Source organism: Rhinolophus ferrumequinum, chromosome 9 (assembly GCF_004115265.2).
Source record: "Rhinolophus ferrumequinum isolate MPI-CBG mRhiFer1 chromosome 9, mRhiFer1_v1.p, whole genome shotgun sequence".
Classification (NCBI taxonomy): Eukaryota; Metazoa; Chordata; class Mammalia; order Chiroptera; family Rhinolophidae; genus Rhinolophus; species Rhinolophus ferrumequinum.
The window spans coordinates 40571210-40590981 of record NC_046292.1 but is presented as its reverse complement, the minus strand read 5'-3'; the positions used below and the strand labels follow the sequence as shown (position 1 = coordinate 40590981).

At 45.2% G+C, this 19772-nt stretch overlaps 1 protein-coding gene across 1 annotated transcript in view; it reads left to right on the top strand.

The window, feature by feature from the left end:
* PLPP3 (phospholipid phosphatase 3) overlaps positions 1–17552 on the top strand; it is an 81981-nt gene extending 64429 nt beyond the window's left edge. Inside the window, 2 exon segments of the mRNA XM_033114303.1 lie at positions 1651–1827; positions 15612–17552. Of these exon segments, the coding sequence (XP_032970194.1) occupies positions 1651–1827; positions 15612–15737 (303 nt within the window). The 3' untranslated portion in view covers positions 15738–17552.
* The last annotated feature ends 2220 nt before the right edge of the window (positions 17553–19772 follow it).

Here is a 19772-nt window from a genome sequence, read left to right as displayed (position 1 = left end):
CCTCCCTTATTCCACAGGTTTGGCCTTTTAGGTTATTTTTAGAATATTGTTGTTACGTTTTTTTCTCCATATCTTTATGGGCTATCCATGGGAATCTGATTGAATTTACATGTCAATGTATGAGTTTATGAGTTAAGTGTTCTAAAAAATGAGCGTTCTTATAAAGACAAACTCTAACTCTATTCAAATTGTCCTTCATGTCCCTTGTTTCATAAGGGCCCTATGTGATTCTTTGTAAGTTCATGACTATTTATTTAATCATCTTTGCGATTATGATGACTTTACCTCTTTTAGATCTTTAACTGGTTATTTTTTGCATATGAAAAACCTTTGATTTTTTTTTTTTATCACTTGTTTAGCAACCAAGAGCATCAATGCAGTCTCTCTTAGTTTTTCATTTGTTAGGCTTCGATTTCCCAATAATACATTCATGTAATTTCATAATGATTATACAATTTCCCGCTGTTTTCCAGGCCTGGGTTTTTGAAATAGTTTCCAAGTAGTTGAGGACTCAGTACTAGACACTCTTCCTACGTCGATAAGAGTGACTCCGGAATCTTCCACTCTTCTGTCTCCTCAGGGCTGGTCTCTGGCGTGCTCCTTCCTGACCAACAAAAGGAAAATGTCCATTTGTCTCAGGAAGGGCAGTCACGCCTTTGCCACTGTCACAGGTCTATCTTTAGGCCATCAGCCCGCTCCCCTCCACTCTCTTCCCTTCTCCTGGTTTTTGCTTTGATTTGTAGTCGGAAGTTCCTCTTGTCTCATTGCCTCTTCCCCCTCATTTCCCAAGTTCCCACAGGAACCTGGAAAGTAGGTTGTGCCCAGAGGTTAGAACGGAAACTGCAGCAAGATAACTATGGGGGACAATGCCCAGTTGACGTCATTTCAACTTCTTTGCTTCGGCCAGAGGTGTTTTTTTTTTTTTTCTCTTCCATTTTTCTTCAGGTTACTCTCCTACTCCACCCAGCCCAGTGTCTGTCAACCTCTGTTTCAAAGCTCTCTGGCATTGTCTGGCTGGTTTATGTGTTTCCTTACTTTCTAATTCAAAATCCACAGCCCCAAGTAGTGACTTAGAAACTTATCCTTTGATAGAGATGCTTTTTTCTAAGGCATAAGCATCCCTTTGTGACTAGCATGATAACCTCCCCCTCTCATCATACATCTTATTTCCATGGCAATCCTGAGAGGCAGGTAGTACATGGATTGCATAGAATAATCTCCATGAAAACACACAAATGCACTGAATGAGTTGTCAATTGTAAAAAAAGAAACCTTTACTAACCCTGGTTATTCTTTAATTCGTTTCAATCAAGAAGAAGACAAAAGGGAACTAATATTTGTAAAGTGTCTAATACATGCCAGGCAGTGTGCTAAGGCTATTCTCATATATTCTCATCTTCTTCAGCTCTCTCTAGCGTATCACCCTAGAAAAGCTCCATATTTCTTATTTTTTCAGTACAGGAAGTACCGCTCCAGGTTGAAATACCTGGCTTGAGGTCATGTCCAAGTTGAACACTCTTTGTACAACATGCCACGCCCAAGGTCCGGATAGCTGCATTTAGTGGCAATGTAGTATGCATCGACTTGGTATTATAACGCAGGTGAGTAGCGAGTCACTTAGTGTCTGTTCATTTTATCTCCACCCTCCAGCTGTACCTGCAGGCCCGCTTCACTTGGCGAGGTGCCCGCCTGCTCCGGCCTCTCCTGCAGTTCACCCTGATCATGATGGCCTTTTACACAGGACTGTCCCGTGTATCTGACCACAAGCATCATCCCAGCGATGTCCTGGCAGGATTTGCCCAAGGAGCCCTGGTGGCCGGCTGCATAGTAAGTAGCATCTTGTCCTTAGGATACAGTCCGAGCTCTGGCCTGCCTGCTTGTTCAATGTTTCCAGCTCAGGGACCAAAGCCAGGGAGCTCTCAGTCCTCTTCTCTGCTTGGTATCTGAAGAGTCACCCTACCCAGGACCGCTTCAGTAAAATGAGAATAATGACTGCTTCTTTCAAGCCTGTGAGTTTTAATCCAACAGAGTCTGTAAATCCTCTGTTCCATCTACAATGACAGAGTTGGGCTCATAGAATTTTGCAATTGGAAGAGATCTTAGGTCTTGTCCAGCTCACTCACTTCATTCATGAGGACATTTAGGGTTAGAGAGGGGAAGAAACTTGTCCCAGGTCACATGTCAAGTGTAAATCCCTGACTCACAGTGCTCACATGCTGCTTCGGTGGACACTTACTACTGAGTAGAACTTCTCAGCTTCTTGGAAACTTCTGTCTGTCTCTGTGACCTTTAGGGTGACTCGGTCAGACCCTAACCTCAATGTAGGCTAGAAAAGAGGGGATTTGGTGAAGACTAAGGCCTTACCCATGAAGTCACAGAGTTCCCTAGAGGATGGCCTTGGGATGGTTCACGTTCTGATTTACCCCAAATGAATGGGTTACCCTTTTCACGTACTTAATCCCTGATTCCAGGTTGGGTGGGATAAGGTATTCCACCTCTCTGAGCCTCCATCTCCTCAGGAATCTCTGCTTTTCCTGCCTACTAAAAGTTTTCGGGGCTTATTTAGCAAACATGACTGAATACCTATTCTAATACTGTGCCTTCCTGGGCCCTACTCGGGAGCTCAGCCTGGGCCATCAGGAATCCCAGACTACAGTAATGGCTGGATGTTTCAGCACCACACATGTAGGCTGTGTTGTTAGTATAACCCTCGCTCATTCACAGTAAGAATCATGAACAAGAGGGAGATGTAGACCAGCCCCTGTCCTTTCCTGATTTCGGAGTCTGGCTGCAGCCCCACGTCGCCCTACAACAACCCCTCCCACTCTTCTATGACAGCATTTACCTCTGTTGAAATTGTTGATGTGTGTCTCCCTTCAGGCTGGGTTCCTTGGGGGTAGGGACCATATGTAACATATATGTTATTCTCCCCATATTACCAAGGCCTCTCAGGGATCTTAGCTCAGAGTAAGTAAATGTGCTTAAGCAGCAAAAAGCTAGAGTCAGTGAGATGATCTACCCTCTCCGGAGAACCCTGTCAGGAACATTCTCTTGAACGCGGAGGGAAGAAGAAGGCACAGCCCTTGCACCTAAGGAAATCCCAGTCTAGTCGCTCCCCCAGCCGGGCCCAGCACAGCAGTTGTCGTCCAATGTGGGGCTGCCGTGGAGACACAGGCAGGGTGCTTCAGCGGGCCGGGGTGGCTCTGACTGTGCAGTGGTCAAGAGGAGGAACCAGGAGTTGGGGCGATCCGAGTGGGCACCATAATGAAAGACGCAGCTGAGCTGCTTGCCAACCTGGCATGGGAATCCTAACCTAGTGGACTGGCTGTTTTGATTCATTACTTTCCTTTCCTTTCTCTTTTTTTTATTTTTCAGTCAAGGCAAAGAAGGGTGAGCAATTGGGAGAGCAACCTGCTAATGAGAGCAGCTGTCACCGACCAGCTTGTTCTCTGATGCTTGGCCCTTTAATGTAAAGTGACAGTGGGGGATGGGTGTATGCACTAAAGGGTAAACCTTTGCGGACTGCCCTTCTCGGCAGGAGAAGGCCCACAGGGTCTGCTGTTGTGTTTCCTTGGCGCCACTGCCCTAATTAGAGTCTCCTGCACCCCCAATTAAAAAAATTAAAAGATGAGGGAGTCCTTCATTGCCTTCCTCTCTTTTACATCCCAGAGCACTGGCCATGCACAATTAGACAAAGTGTTCAGGACGACCAGGGTTATTTTCAAGAAGGGAAATGAGGGGTCTGACTTTTATCCTGTTTGGCCACCGTAGCACAAGATAGGAACTTGGTCCTAGCATTTGTAGGACCTACTCTGCGCTGGCACGTTGTAGAGCCTTTACCCATTGTTTCCTTTTAGGTCCATGAAGCCATATTACAGATGAGGTAACTGAGGCTCAAAGTGATAGCTGAGGCTCAAGTCACCCAAAGTCAGAGCTAACTGACAGGTGCTCCCAGATGCTCACTGACTCCAAAGCTTTGCCCTCTGCACTTGGCAAGGTGGGATGATCACTGAACCCAAGGTCAGCCAAAGTTAGCCCAAGGGATAAGCAGCGTAGACATAAAGAGCATAATTTAAGGGTGTCACAGGGGCCTTTCCAACCAATGCTTTGAGTTTGAAAGCCTGTTTTACAGTGTTAAGATGGGTAGGAAAGGGGTGGTAAATATCTTTCCTTGTCGGATAAATATCTTTCCTTGTCTTTTGTCCCCTTAGTAGTAAACACATGAGAGAAGGGACTGGATCTTATTATTTTTGTCCAAATACCTAACACCCAGGCTGGTACTCAAGAGCTCATGGTCCTGCGTGGCTCTGAATCACAGCACTGAGTGATCCACTTCACTTAGGACATCTGAGAGGCCAGGACGAGAAGCTGTGACTAGTCAGCATAGGAGCTCGCGGATGTTTAGCTTGGGGAAAAGAAGGCAGTCAGTCCTTTCCCATTGTAAGCTCTGTCATCCAGGTTTTAATTGTACGGAAGACAGAAGGACAGTTCAGGACCCTGGATTGAGCGGAGATGGGTCTGGGGAACCAAGAGACCATCTGAAGACGCCTGGGAGAGGGAACCGTGAGGAGGATGGAGGGCGTCTGCCTCACAGGTTTTATAGCTTTATCACGTGCTTTCCTGGAGATCAGCATAGCTCTCGTAGCCTAGGCAGGGACCTGTGGCCTCTGCTCTGCTGTGTCTTGTAGAACTTTCCCCCAAGAATCAAGGCTGACTGTCCCAGTGAAACCCAAGAAAAGCCGAGTTCTCCTCTCATCCATGAATATGGTTGGATGGATCTTGAAACAGACCAAGAAAGAGGCAGTACAGTGTGGTACAAGGCCGTGGCACAGGGTGCCAAGAACTCAGAGTCCATTTCCCACTCTGCCTGATCCCCTCCTAAGCCATGCTTCTGTGGACTTCCCATTAATTTAACTGAGAAATAATATTTGCTAACATGTATTGAGAGCTAGTGTGCCAGCCGCTATATTAAGTACTTACACAGATCATCTTCAGTCCCCGCAAAATCCTATATTGAATCCTATATCCATCGTTGTCCTCACTGAAGAGATGAGAAAACAGTGACTAAGAAAGATTAAGTTGCCAAATGGGAGTGGGGTTGGATGGCTGGGTGAAAAAGGTGAAGGGTTTAAGTACAAATTGGCAGTTACGAAAGAGTGATGGACGTGTAGAGTACAGTGTAGAATACAGTCGATAATGTCATACCTAGGTCTGTATGGGTGCCAGGGGGATCACTTCACAAGTTATATAAATGTCTAACCACTGCTGTACACCTACCTGAAACTGATATAAAATAATATTGACTGTCAACTATAATCAAAAAATAAAATATATATACATGTATATATATACAAGAAACAAAAAAGAAGGATTAAGTGCAATGGAGAGAAGGTAGAGAAGCCAGGAGGTGGTCCGACACAGAGCCAGCACTGCCAGCTTCTTCTAAGGGTCTCGTCTCCTGCTCCTCTCCAGGCGCACCAGACTTGCAAATATTTTCCAACATGGTGGACGTGCAATTTCATGTTTCATCTCATCTCTGACCCAACCTTCTCTGTTAGTGTCTCAGGTTGCTGTTGGAACACATTACCACCAACCTAGTGTTACAAAACAACACAAAGTCATTTTCTTATAGTTCTAGAGTTTGGAATTCCAAAAGGGGTCTCACTGGGCTGAAGAGTCAAGGTGTTAGCAGGGCTGCGTTCCTTCTGGAGGTACTAGCGAGAATCCGTTTGCTTCACTTTTCCAGCTTCTAGAAGCCGCCTTTGTTCTTTGGCTTGTGGCCCCTTCCTCCATCTTCAAAACTAGCAGCATAGCATCTTCAGATCACTTTCTTTCATCCTCTCTGGCCTCTGTTTCCATCATCGCATGTCCTGCTGTGATTTTGACTCTCCTGACTTCCTCTTATGAGGGCCAGTGTGATTGCGTTGGATTCACCTGCATAAACCAGAGTAATCTCTCCATCGCGAGATCTTTCACTTAATGACACCTGCAAATCTATTGTGCTATGTAAGGTAACATATTTGCAGGCTCTGGGGGTTGGGACATGGACATCTTTGCGGGCCATTGTTTAGTGTACCACACCTTCCCTCTGTCTTCCCTGAAGAAAGAATTCATCTAACTTTTCATCTAGTGCTCCCATGGCCTCTTGCATGTTTCTTCTGCTGTGGCATTCAGCCTGGCTCTGTCGTAATTGTCTGCTCATCTGGCTGTCTCCCCAACTAGATTGTGGGTGCCTCAATGGCAGAATCCATGGCTTAACTTTCTGGTTATTCATTCCCAACACTTAGTACAGCTGCTGACATAGTGGGTGCTTGATAAGCATTAAAGAATGAGTGATGAATTAGCTTATGACCGACAGCAAGGAACTTCGCCTCTGAGCCAAGTTTCCTCAACTGTGAATTGATCTTGAAGGCCCTGATGTTGGAGCCCCGTGAGCTTCTCTCACAGATTCTATGGCACAGCTGATTTTGGAGACCTGCCTTCTCAGATGAAACCCTCTCCCTGTCGTGCCCACGAAGGTGACCTCTACTTGGAGATCATGACACGGTTCTAAGCCCCCAGTGAGTGCTGTGCACCACCTAGAATGTTGGCTGAGTCACTGCAGAGCCTTAGGCAACAGGGCATGACAGCCAAGCCCTTTCCCAAGTCTGCTGAGAGTAAATCCTGTCAAAACAACAGACATGTCTAGACAAAAATCACATGCCAAACAGGAGGGGGTTTGGTTTCCTCCCCCACTGCTCACTAGTTGAACTAACTCTTTTCAGAGAGGGAGACAATGGCACCCAACACAGACAGGAAACACACACGACGTGATGGACTCAATATGAAGACATGGGCACATAGGGTCAGGTAGGCCTGCACACTGATGTATGCATCTGCACATGTGAATGGAAGGACACAGGACAAAAGTAGACAGCCAGCGCCCAGAGAGACAGGCATGTGGACAGACCCAGTTGTACCCAAACACATTCTCTCTGTTTCTCACCTGCACTCAGAACCACAGACACACATAGACAGGCCAACGTAAACACAGGCACATACTGACCTTCACAGTCCCCTTCCCACATACACACACACACACATACAGTTCTACCAAGATGTGAACTCTTCAGCTGTGCTCACCATGCCCACCCCCTGGTGTAACCCAGGGACTCAGATGAAGAGACAGACATCAGTTCATTTCCTATCTGGTGACAACTTGCCTATCTGGTCACCTCCTCCCTTGACCTTCTAACAGATGGCAAAGTATGGGGCCTTGGGAGGGGTCAGGGCAGGGCCAGGCTGCCATTGCTGTGGGTTTGGCAGAGGAAGCAGCTGCTCGTGAATTTCATAAACACACAGCAGAGTCTTTCCTGGTTTTCCTCTTCCCGGGGGTGGGGCTGTGCTAGCAGTTACTCTTTTTTTGTGCTGCTGTCTTCCTCCAGGATGTAGGGAAGGGCAAGGGTTTTCTTTGTCTTTGCCTCAGTGAAGTAAAGAGACAAGCAAGAATATGAATGTGAAGAAGAGTTCAGTGATGACAACTCTCTCAGGAGGAAACTGGGGGGCAGAGAGAGAGAGTGTGACATGCCCAGGGACGCAGTGATAGAGTAGGAACCAGATACAGGGGTCTTGAGTCTATCTCACAGGACTAAAACAGTCAACTCCAAACGTGCTTGGCCTATGCCATGAATTTGTGAGATCTCTCTCTTCTTCAACAGAGGAGATTACCACCTGTTCCCGTTGGGTTTATTCGACTGTGCCTGGACACGGGAATCGGTGAAATGAGCCCCCAAATCTCTTCTGGACTTGCAAAAGCCTAGCTCTTTGCCACTCAGGCCTTCACTGTCAAATGGGCAGGGGTGCCAGGAATGTGGATGTGGGAGAGAGAAGGGAGCAGAGGCAGAGATACATTTTGGCTCCCATTAGAGGACGGCAGTATCTTTGCAGTATTCTACGGTTTGCAGAGTCCTTTTACAAACTCCTTTCGCATTCCCCTGCTGAGATGGATGGGGTGCATGATAAGCAGCGACTCAGAAATGGGAGTTGTATTCCTGACACTCGCTAGTTAGGCATATTGGGCAAGTCACTTCCGCTCAGCAACCTTTTCCCGTTCTATGAAGTGGGCATGGTAATAACTTTTTACAATCTTTGGATTAAGAATTCAAAGAATAAAAGATGTGGCATGCTTGGCACATGCAACACATTGACTGAATGTGTACTATGTGTTAAGTATTAGGTTTTGTTTAAAGATTTGGCTCTAAAAAGAGTTGGTCCTTAAAGAGCTTAGAATGCAGTAGCTTTCCAAGACTTGACCACAATCGATAACAAATACTTTTTACATCATAACGCAATGGAGACACCCACACATAACTAAAATATTTCACAAAATAAGACTTACCCTTACTGTGTGTGATACATTCTAATATTTTTTATTTAACCTTTAAAAATGCTGGTGGTGACCACCTAGCATATTGATTTTGTAACTTACTAATGATTTGTGACATGCAGTTTGAAAAACACTAATCTGAGGAGTGGGCAGACATGTGAACAAACATGCATTTGAAGGGCACAGCTGCTAGGATGGTACCCTCTCCTGGGGACAGTGGGAGCACAAGAGAGGGGAGAGTTCATTCTTCTTGAGTCTGTTAGAAGGCTACAAGAGGAGATAATTCTCGAAAGATGAATGGACATTTTTTTTGAGATGCAAAAGATAGGCATTTCATGCAGAAGGAGTAACACAGACTTGGAGACTGGGGAGAGTATGGTTTGTCTTCTGACCCTAGGAATTCAAAACAATGGAGTTTGGGGAGTAATGGGGGAGGTGAGCTCAGTAAACAGTCGTCCCCTTCACTCTTTCAGCTTGAAAATGTAGGCTTTCTGGGAGTAGGGGTCCCTGCCTTTGGCCGGCCTCTGTCATCCTTGGGTACCACATTCCTGAACTCTGCCTGCTGCCGGATCTAGCACCCCATTGACAGAGCTGTCAGTGCTCTGGGTCCTCCCTACCAGAACGCCTTTTTCGTGATAGCCTAGAAATGACTGCGTGTCAAGCTCCTTGGAAAGATACAGTTTAGAACTGCCAGCAGCTTTCTTCCCTCGGCTGCTCCAAACTCTCCTCCGTTTTCTGAGACTAACTTCCTTTACATCCCTCCGTAGCAAGATGATCTTGAATGATGGTAACTAAAGTAGGATTTGAATAGCTCTTTATAAGTGTTTTCACATAAATTCTTCCATTTGAGCCTTACAATAACAATGGAAAGGTAGATTTTTAAGGAACATTTGCACAAAATACAGTACAGATCCATCATCTGAAATCATAAACCTCTTCATTTTGTATAAAGTCAAGCCTAGACAAGAGTGTGACTTAGCCTGACTCACCCAGTAGCAATTTTGGGACTAAGTCCTGCCTCTCAGTGTGACACTCTTTCTACCCCATAATATTCCCTCTCCGATACATTAGGAAATCATACAAATTCCCAGTGCCCAAAGCCACTGAAAGCTCTTTATTGCGGTATGTATTGAAGTAATGATTGCAATCAGGTAACTCCCATTTAGTCAAAAAACAGGGCTGCCAAAAATGGCTTTTCTTCAGACACTTATTATACTTACGGCATAAAGGTGAGCCAGGTCCCAAGGCTTTCTCCTGCAAAGAAAATTCTTCCTTTCTTTTTTTTTTCTCCACCGTCTTCCGCTCCCCACCCCCCCACTCCAGTTTAAGCCGTTGTTTCTCAGTCTGGTTGTGTAGGACACAGCTCCCTGGCCCTTGCTGGTATTACGAGCCTTGCGCTCCCCCCCCGCCCCCCACTTCCCCCCGCTGAGGCAGTCAGTCACCTGTCTTCGGTCTGCTGCTCACAAGAGCACATGGCAGCTCTCACCGGCTGCTGGCCGCTCACGCTGGCCACCGGCCGCTCATGGCAGCACATGGTAGCCCACGGCAGCACACAGCGGCCCACAAGAAAATTATTTCTTAATCTATAAATTGCTTACTATGGTAGAGCAGGATGCCAAAAGGAAATCCCAGGGCCAAGGCATGGGGGTGTATGCGAAAGGAACAGCCCACGGTGTCTCACCTCACGTGAAAAGTGGACTAGATTTATTGAGGGCTACAGCTGCCGGGCTCTGGACACAGTTCATTCCCCTGAGCAGCTCACAGTCTAAAGGGGACACGTGACAGTATTTAAAGCATCGTGCATTACAGCCTATGCCCAATGCTAAGACAGAAGGTCAATAAAAGTTCAGGATGGGTACCGAAGAGAAAAGGTAAGGGCCGCTCAAAGAAGGTATTAATGAAGCCCAATATACAAATAAAGGAGCTGCTCTCAAAGAGATTACATGATATCTAAGACAGATAGCCAGTAATTGGCAGGGCTAGGATTTGAGCCATCTGTTCATCCCTACTGGCTGTCCACTAAGGTCCTCCTAACGTTAGTCTGCATAACAAACATCAGTAGTGTTTGTTCAATGCAGATTCCAGGCCAAATTTTCAGTAGGTCAGGGGTGGACCCAGGCATCTGCTTTTTCAAGGACTCAGCTGATTCTGAAATATATATTGTGAGGATGACAGTTTGAGAAATACTAGAACAGATAACTCTCAGTCTTCTTCTTTTTCTAACATTCCAAAATTCTTCTGCTTTTATACTTATCTGATTTGTGCTGGCATCTAAGCTCAACAGGGACTTATAAAAATCCTGATGAATAAGGACACGATTCCTATCTTCAAGGAGTTCACTTGCACACTCTCAGGAGTTGAAACACTCAGGGATTCCGTAAACATTTCAAGGACAATTTTGTTCTCATAATCCGCCCTTAAAATGACCCTGAGAATTTGCTGACTTGGCCATTTGCAGCAATGGGAGTGGAAACCTGGCTCCCACCAGACTTCTTGTTTCTGGCCGACTCGGTTCTCGGTGAGCTTCAGCCAGGCAGCACCCCGGCCAGCATCTCCGGGGTCGGTGAATGCCGGCAACAAGACATCAGAGCTTCTTCCTTGTTAATTGTGCTGACTCATTGTCTAAAATAGCCCCAGAAATTATAGGGCTTTGAGTACAAGCCCTTATCTGTCCAATGGAAAACTTCCATTCGTACGTGGTCTTCATGGCCAGCTTGAATCTGTACAGGCTGTCACATGCTCGTTCATCTTAATCATTTCCTATTTTCTCCTCTCTCCTTTTCCTTTTTTTCTAGTTCTTTCTTCCCTTTCCACACCAGGGGAAGGAGAAGAGAAGGGACTTTGTGTAGGTAGGCACTGAACAAGCCAGTGATAATGGTTCCCATTTATTAACCTTTTCCTGGACACCAGGTGACGTGTCACAATTGTGCGTTTTGTTAGGTCACATAATCCTTAGAGTAACCCTCTGAGGTAGGTTATGTATTCCTCATTTAGATATTTTGCTGAAAATGGCAAAACTTGGATTTGAAGACAAGTCTGCTATTCTACTCCAAAAAAGAAAGCTTTTACAAGGGGAGTGGGCGATTGTGACACGATGTGAATATAATAACGATTGTCACCATTTTCGAGGTGACTCCCTGCACAGGTCTTAGCGCCTCGTCACAGTGAATGGGATCCCTCCGGCCTGGAGTTGCCTTCTTTCTGTGTAGCCTTGCTCTTGATGGACCGGCTACATTGTTCTGAGTGCTTGGGTGAATTGGATCACAGAATAGCCTGCCATTCTGACGCAGCAGGAGGTCAGAACCACTTCCCCAAGACAATATCAGAGGAAGCCAAAATATTAGAAGTCAAAGGAAAGCACAGCTACAATTTGTTTCACTCTCATAGTTACCCAAGGTTAAACAGTTTTGATGGGAACAAGTGCAAAGATTTCTAGAGGTGAAAGCAGAACTGGACAGAAAAGCATTACCTCCTCCTGCACACTTACACACCACCTACCCACTGCACTTCTGCCTTCAACATTTCAGAAAGCATCTCCTTTTTTTTGTCATCACTGCATGGCTGTAGTTCAGGACTCACCCTCTCCTGGATGCTGTAATAGCGTCCTGCCTTCGGGCGCTGCACCCCTTCTCATTCCTTCTCCATCTTAAATGCCATCATAATCTCAGTGCGAGCCTTCCCAACATGCTGTTCCCTTTTCGGCTTTGACAACAGCTCCTAAGACCAAGAGGATAAGGTCCAAATTCCTCAGCGTGTCCTAGGAGGCTTTGTCCTCTCCGGCCTCATCACCACTTGGCCCTAGCCATGCCGAGCTTCCTGCAGCTCCCGAACATGCTGTGCTGTCTGTCCTCTCCCACTGCCGTGCCTCTGCACACACTGCTCCGTTTGCCTAGAACAACATTCCTGGCATTCACCACCTGGCTAACTCCTACTTATCCTTCAAAGCTAAGCTCAAATATACCTCCTTTGGGGAAAGCCTTCTAAGGCCCTCTCCCCTCCCCTTCAGCCTGGGTTGGAGGCCACACTCTCTGTGCTTCTTTAACACCCTGGCTTCCCCCATCATAATCCTTAAAACACTGCATTGTAGTGGTCTGTTTACCTGGATCTCTCCCTCATTGCCCTGTGAGCTCTTGGAGGGCAAAGGACACTGTCTTATGTATATTTATTTTTATAATCTCAGGGCTTGGCACAGAGAGATGTTCAATAAGTGTTTACTGATTGCATTTTTCAAAAAAAGCAATTTATAAAATGCAGACGAGGAGAGGTGGAATTGAAAGTATGTGCTCAGGGCAGTGTAACAGAACTCCTCTTGGTGCTTCGGGTATGGATTTCGTGTTTGCTGAGACTATGTATTATCTAATGTGTTCTTTCTTATGACAGGGAAGATGTGTAGAGAGGGACTGGGGCTGGGAGTGGGTTTGTTCCAGTGGATTTGTTTGAAGATAGCTCTCTAATTTATATAGACCCTTTCCTTTCCCTCCTGGGCCTCTGGGTTTTCTTTCTGGGTGGAAATCATCTTCTGCAGGAAATGGAACTGCTCCAAGCCAAGAAGTTTTCACTCTTACAAGTCCTTTTGGTGTTCTGCTGTTCAAGCATTAGGAAGACTGAGCCCTGTTTGAGTCTTGACAGGACCGTGTTTTATGATCCCCAAAAAAGTGTTTGTGTAACTTCAAGCCACGCTGAAAGTGAAATACAGCTTGAGGAGGGGGGATTCTGCTGGCCGCGGCTCAACTTTTCATCTTGCCGCTTGGCTGTGTGCATGTGGTGTGTCAGAATATGGTTCCCCTGAAGTCCGTAGGCGTTGTATGTGCCGACAGGATGCAAGGGCCAGAGTGCTTGCTTCCAGTAGAGAGGACTTTAGCAATTCAACAACAAACATTTATTGAGCCCCTGGTGTGCCCAAAGCTCAGTGCTGAGTGCTTTGGGTGATGCAGGGTGATTAGGTCCAGGGTTCCATCCTCGAAAAGCCTCCCATCTAGGAAGAAAGGCTGATAAGCAGAGTTTTAGAGACATGAAGGGGCATGGCAATTTCTAGGTCCAGTCATTACTTGGGTGCCCAGAGCTTTACAGAAAGGAATACCTTTTCTTGAACTATGTACCAGACACAGGTTTACATCTTCTTCTCAAGTACATTGCTGCCTTTAACCTTTATATTCTTCCTATCTTGCAGTTAGGAAACAGAAACCCTAGTACGTAGTGGATACACGCTCAGAAAATTAAAATTGGGAAATAAGCCAATAGATTAAGGTGGTGTCAGGATCTTGAAGGGGTTCTGTTTGTTTGGGGGTGGGGAGACTGTCCCCTGCTATATTTGCCCTGAGCAGATGGGATGAGGCTGGGATTTCTGCTCTCAGAAATGAGAGCTGTAGGAGCACTTACTTGGTGGAGCTACCTATAGCTGCTGGGCTCGAAGAAGTGGAGTTGTAATACCAGCAGTGGAAGGATTGATCATAACTTCCCTCAGGACACAGTGAAGGAAGGAGGGCAAGGTAATTTCCAGGTAGAGGTGAAGATGTTTATTGGCTCTGTATTATCTGTCAGAGAAGAGTTGAAAAGTTTACCTCCACGTGCAACTTTAATCATGTTCATTAGTATTTCCTTACACTGGAGGCATGTGAAAACACCTTCTCTGAGCTCTTGTAAAGGTTCCTGAGCAAGGGAGCCCAGAGCCTCATGGCAGGACTGAGTATAGATCTGTTCCTTCCTGGTTCTCAAGTTTGGCAAGGAGACAAATCTTTCTGTGCCACAGTTCTCACACATCTTTCAAAAAGACAGGGACGCAAAGCTTAATTTTTTTCCTTTGCAAAGTGCTAATTCAATAGCACTCAGACTGTAAATATATTAAAATCTTAAATTTCTTGGCTTTCTTATAGTAGCATAGAAATCGCCTGGCCTTCTTTTCTTATTTATAATCTTTTTTTTTTTTTTTTTACAAATAATAATAATTAAACATTTGAGTAAATAATATATGTAATGGGTACAAAATTCAAAAGGTGTTAAACGGTTTTACAGTGACGTATAAGTCTCGGTTCCACTTTTGTCTTCTAGTCACCCAGCTCTCCTGGGGGTAATCAGCATCACTAGTTTCTTGCTGTGATTTTTGTGGCACTTTGTTGATTGATGTAATTTTAGAGATGGGACATTGTAGCAATTGGTTCAACAAATGATCCAAGTCCTTAGTGCAGCCAGGCCCTGGCGCTGGAGCCGTGCTATTGGTGTGAACTCTCTTGAAGAACTTCATTTCTTGCCTAGAATGTGTCCAGAAGGAAGTCACAGTGCCGTCATCAATAGTGAGCATATGACCCTCTGCAGGACAAAGACATTTCTATCCAGAAAGCTGTTACATATAGGAACTTGGACAGTGTTTTATTCCCCATTTCGAAACCCAGCCATATGTTTCCTATTACATTACATGACTGATAGGTGCCACTTAGGGTTACTTAATACAAACTCCTGTTGCTAAATGCTCAATGGATGTCTGTGTATTTATTTTGCCATGTAATACAAAGCATAAATTTTTCTTGCTCCGGTAACATCAGAAGTTCTTAAATCTTTCATCAGAAGCTAATTGAGACAGGAACTCTGCCTGAGCCATCCCTATACCCTCACAAGTGGATGTTCAGTAAATGTTTCTCAGTGATTCAAGAGAGACTCAGTGTGTCGCATGCTCAGAGGGAGGAAGGCCGTGAGATGAGCGATAGGAGAGTTTTCACTGACCTTTCCTCCGGGTCGGTTGCTGACTCCCTCAGCAACAAGTTCCTGGCTTCTTGACCCCCATCAAACTGTTGATATCACTGGGCTTCCAGGAAAAGTCGTCACAACTGCTTCCCTTACTCCCGACTCTTGCCGATAGGAATTAGGTCTTTTGTAAGGAAAGGGAAAGTATTGTGATTAATGACTAACTTAATTATGACTTGCTTCCTTTGTGTAGGGACTTATCTTTCATTGCTGTTCATTTGCTTTGAGAAATAAGGTAGTGGGTACTGGAGATATGGTGCAGCGGGCTGGGAGTCCATAACACTGAATTCTGTGCATGCTGGGGAAGGTCACAGCCCTTCTCTGGGCCTCGGTTTCCTTGTATGTACAAGAAAAATTGGACTGTATGACCTCTATGGTGCTTCCCTAGTCAAAGATCTGTGGTTTAGGGCCCCCTTTTCCTAAAGTCCATGCTCTTATCCCCTTCCTTTGCTCGCCGCCAGATCCCAGATGTCAGTCACTGATTTGGATGTCTGATTTGTGCTTGCAGGTTTTCTTCGTGTCCGACCTCTTCAAGGCCAAGATGACACTCGCCCTGCCTCCCCCTGCTATCAGGAAGGAGATCCTCTCACCTGTGGACATAATTGACAGGAACAATCATCACAACATGGTGTAGGTGCCACCCACTTCCTGCGCTGTTTTTGTAAAATGACTGCTGACAGCAAGTTTTTGCTGCTCTCCAATCTCATCAGACAGTAGAATGTAGGGAAAAACTTTTTGCCCGACTGATTTTAAAAAGAAAAAAAAAAGTCTTACTTTGTGGCCTTCCAAAATAGGTAGTGCTCACCTATGTGGAAACAACAGCAAACTAACACCAAGTGCCGGAACCCTGGATGTGCAATTGGTTTAAGTGTTCATGTTCTAGTGAACACTGGCTTGTTCTGGAACAGACACTAAAATGTTTTGAGTAGAGTCTGCCGGTCACTTTTGTGACGGAGGCATCCCAGGCCTGTGAGAAAAGCTCAAATTCATCTTGTAGCACACAATGCCAGAAATAGCACTGAATCAAGAAAATAACTATTGGGGGGGGGGTCCCCTCTAGTGTCTCTCTTTCCACACCACTCTATCCTCTACTGTGACTTTGGTTCAGGAAGTTTTGTTTGTTGTTTGTTTGTTTGTTTTTAATATAAGGAAAGAGCAAGTTTGCTCAGTCAAGTGATCAGATCCTGAATCCAAATTCCTAGACCGAAGGCCTTATCACTCACTTCCCGGCCCATAGGCCAACACCACCCTCCCTCACGTTAGTGATTAGGAGACTCTTTGTGGATGAGTGAAGATCACAAATAGCACAATTTCAGAAGAGATCGAGGGTACAGGCCCTCATTTGTCTTCTTTGGACGCATCATCCTGTGATGTTGAAACGGCGGTTGCAGGATGCTGATGTTATATAACATCAATCACCCAGGCACTTGCACACTCTTAGTAACGGTTAGCTTCGGTTACTGCTTTCTCCCTTGAAATCCTTGCTCTGTACCCACCGGGATTTCCTGTGAGGGTCTGGAGATGAGCCAAGGCATGGTCTGCCACCAGCTGATGGAAAGCAGCCTTCCGTACAAGACATGAGGGAGTGAAGGGGCAGGAATGAAAAATGAACCAACCTTTTGGCTACTCAAAGTCAGAATGAGCCAGAGTAGCAGACGGGCTCATGCCTGAGAGGCTGCCCTTCTAGGTAATGGAGCTGACGAGGGTCTCTGTGGGAGTCGCTCTTGCTAAGTTGTGTAAAGCACTATTGTCTTGGGGTTGATCTCTAGGACAGTTCTTGATAGGTTCTGCTGGGCAGAACACATGGGTTAAATCTCCGGAAAGAGTTTTCCTCATCCTCTATCCATAAGTGTCCTCCCGTCACGCAAGGTCCCACTCTAGGCAATAGACAGGGACCCCTTCTACTGAACCTTTGAGGAAAAGAGGAAGGAAGAAATGCTTTCAAATCTTCTTGGATGCAAACCTTTCAAAGGGCTAAATGTAACCACATGGATCAACCACAAGCACATTCTTACCACAGAAGCCGTCCTTTCATTTCAACTTATAGCAAGCTATGATTTTTATATATAAATATTATATAAATAATGTATAAAACATTAAAAGTTAACTATGTAAAATATTATTTCTGAAACAATTTTAGCTATATCCACTATGATTATAAACTGTGTCTCGACCTGTGTTATTTACATTAGCTGCTTAAAGAAGCATTGAGTTAATTTTTTTAATATCAACTAAAATATCATAGTTCTGTGGTAGACATTGTTTTACAATAAAAGAAATAACTGCAACTAGGGAAAACTGTATAAAAACATTAAATTGTCAGTATTTTTGTAAGGTTCCATTTTGTAAAGAGAATAATATTCAAAGACTTTTGTAGAATACAAAGTGAAAACTTGTATCTGCGAAACTATACTTGTATTAGATGTGCTTTTTAAATAAAAGCTCATAACACAACTAATTAAGGAGTTGGAAGTCTGGAATGTTGGGGGGGGAGGGGGTGTTTGTCTTGGGTAAAGGAGGAGGAGAACAGGCTTGCCTCACCTCCGGGCACCTTTTCCTGAAATATGGTGGTCATTGTATGGATATACATGTCTAAGCTGCTCTTTCATCTCTGAAAGCCTGTTTGCCAAGTGAAGCTCTGGTGCTCCTCTCCTCTCAGGCTCTTCTAAAGAGCTTTGTACTCTAAAGGGGGTTTCACAGGGAGGGAGGAGCTGTGGGTCCCCCAAAGGCAGATACCAGCGGTGCTCTAGATAAGGTGTGCTTGGGGAGCTCTCTGAGGAGCCCTTCTCACAGCCAACATCAAAGGAAGGAGGGTGCACCGCTGAACAGGACATTTGGCCCCTGATTTCCCTCCCTGTGTTGCCTCAACCTGGAAGAAGACAAGCTGGAAATTCACATGTACTGAGCCACCTGTGTGCCTGGCACTTCTGCCTATTGGGCACTTTTGATCCTTATAGCAGTTATTACTTTGAGAAATAAAGAATACTAAGGGATGTAAAGATCAAACAACTTAAGATCCTAGAAGACTAAACTGCAGACCAGGACTTGAATTCATTTCCTACTGCTGCTCTTAACAAATTACCACAAACTGGGTGAGTTAAAACAACACAAATTTATTATGTTAGCTCTGGAGGCTGTACGGGAGAAACTGTTTCCAGGTCTTTCCCAGCTTTCCTCTAGCTTTCCCAGCTAGAGGTCATCTATATCCCTTGGTTTCTGGCCCGCTTCTTCCATCTTCAAAGCCAAGCAACATTGGGCCCAGTGCTTACTCTGCCATCTCTGGTTCTCCTCTTCTGCCACTCCTTACATATTTAGGACCTGGTGATGATATTGGGGGCCCACTCGGATAATCCAGAATAATCTATGTAAAGGTCAGCTGATTAGCAACCTGAATTCTGTGTGTCACCATAATTCTCCTTTGCCATGTCACATAACATATTAACAGGTTTCAGGGATTAGGACATGGACATCTTTGAGATTGTCCATTATTTTGCCTACCCCAGTTTCACCCTTTGGCCCCCAAAGATTCACCTCCATTCCACATGCAAAATGATACATTCACCCTATCCCAACATCCTCCAAAATCGCAACACATGATAGCATCAACTAGAAATCCAAAAATCTCATGTAGGTTTTATCAACTCAAAAGTCCCAAATCTCATCATTCAAACCACATTATCTAATTGAGGTAAGGATGAGAGTCTGGGTTTAACCCATCCTGAGGCACAATTGCTTCCCATCTGTAAATCGATGAAACTCAAGAAACAAGCTTTCTGCTCCCAAAATTCAATGATGGGAGTCATAGAATAACAGTTACAGACATTCTTGTTCAAAAAAGAAACGGAAGGAAAAAGAAGTCACTGGTCCCAAGCAATTTCAAAGTCCAGCCTGGCAAACTCCATTTGGTTTCAGGGGCTGGGAATACACCCTGTGGCTCGTGGCTTCCCTTGCTACCGACAACGTCAGCCTGCATTTTCACTGGAAGACAAGCCCCGTTCAGGCCGCTGTACTAGCTCAGCACTTTGTCAGCATTTTGCTGAAAGTGGAAATGTAACATTGGGCCCTCGCTTGCAACTAGGGAGACCCTTAAGAGCCAAGTCCAATTTTTCCCTTCAAATCTAGGGGAACAAAGGTCCAGACAGACATAAGAACTTGCTGGTAGGGAAGGGCCACACCTTAGTGGAGAAACTGGTGAGACCAAACCCCGAGTCTTCCTTCTAGTCCCCAGTCTTTCCATTATACCTTTCCAATAGCACTTGACAGACTAAACTAGTCTCAAACCAGAGGAACAGAAAGAGGGAGCTGTTATATTTTATTCAGTATTCTATGTAATTTTTCTGGGGGAGGTAGTTTCTACATCAGTTAAGTCAACTAGATATGTTGCGAGATTTAGAATTTCAGCATTCCTTTCATGAGCTGGTACTTTCATGATCTGGTATCTCTCTACCCTTGTTTTCTTTTGCTGCACCTACCTTTGTCCTTATCTCCTAAAATCCAGCCATAGCGAACTGCTTGCAATTCTCTCAAACTTATACCACTTTGCTTCGCATGTGTATCTACTTCTTCCTGGTCGTCTTCAGGGATCAGATCTGCCTCACCTTCACTGGGGAAACTCTGAGATTGGGTTGGATGCATTGTTGGCCTTCCACAGTCTTCTTGCTCTGCGATC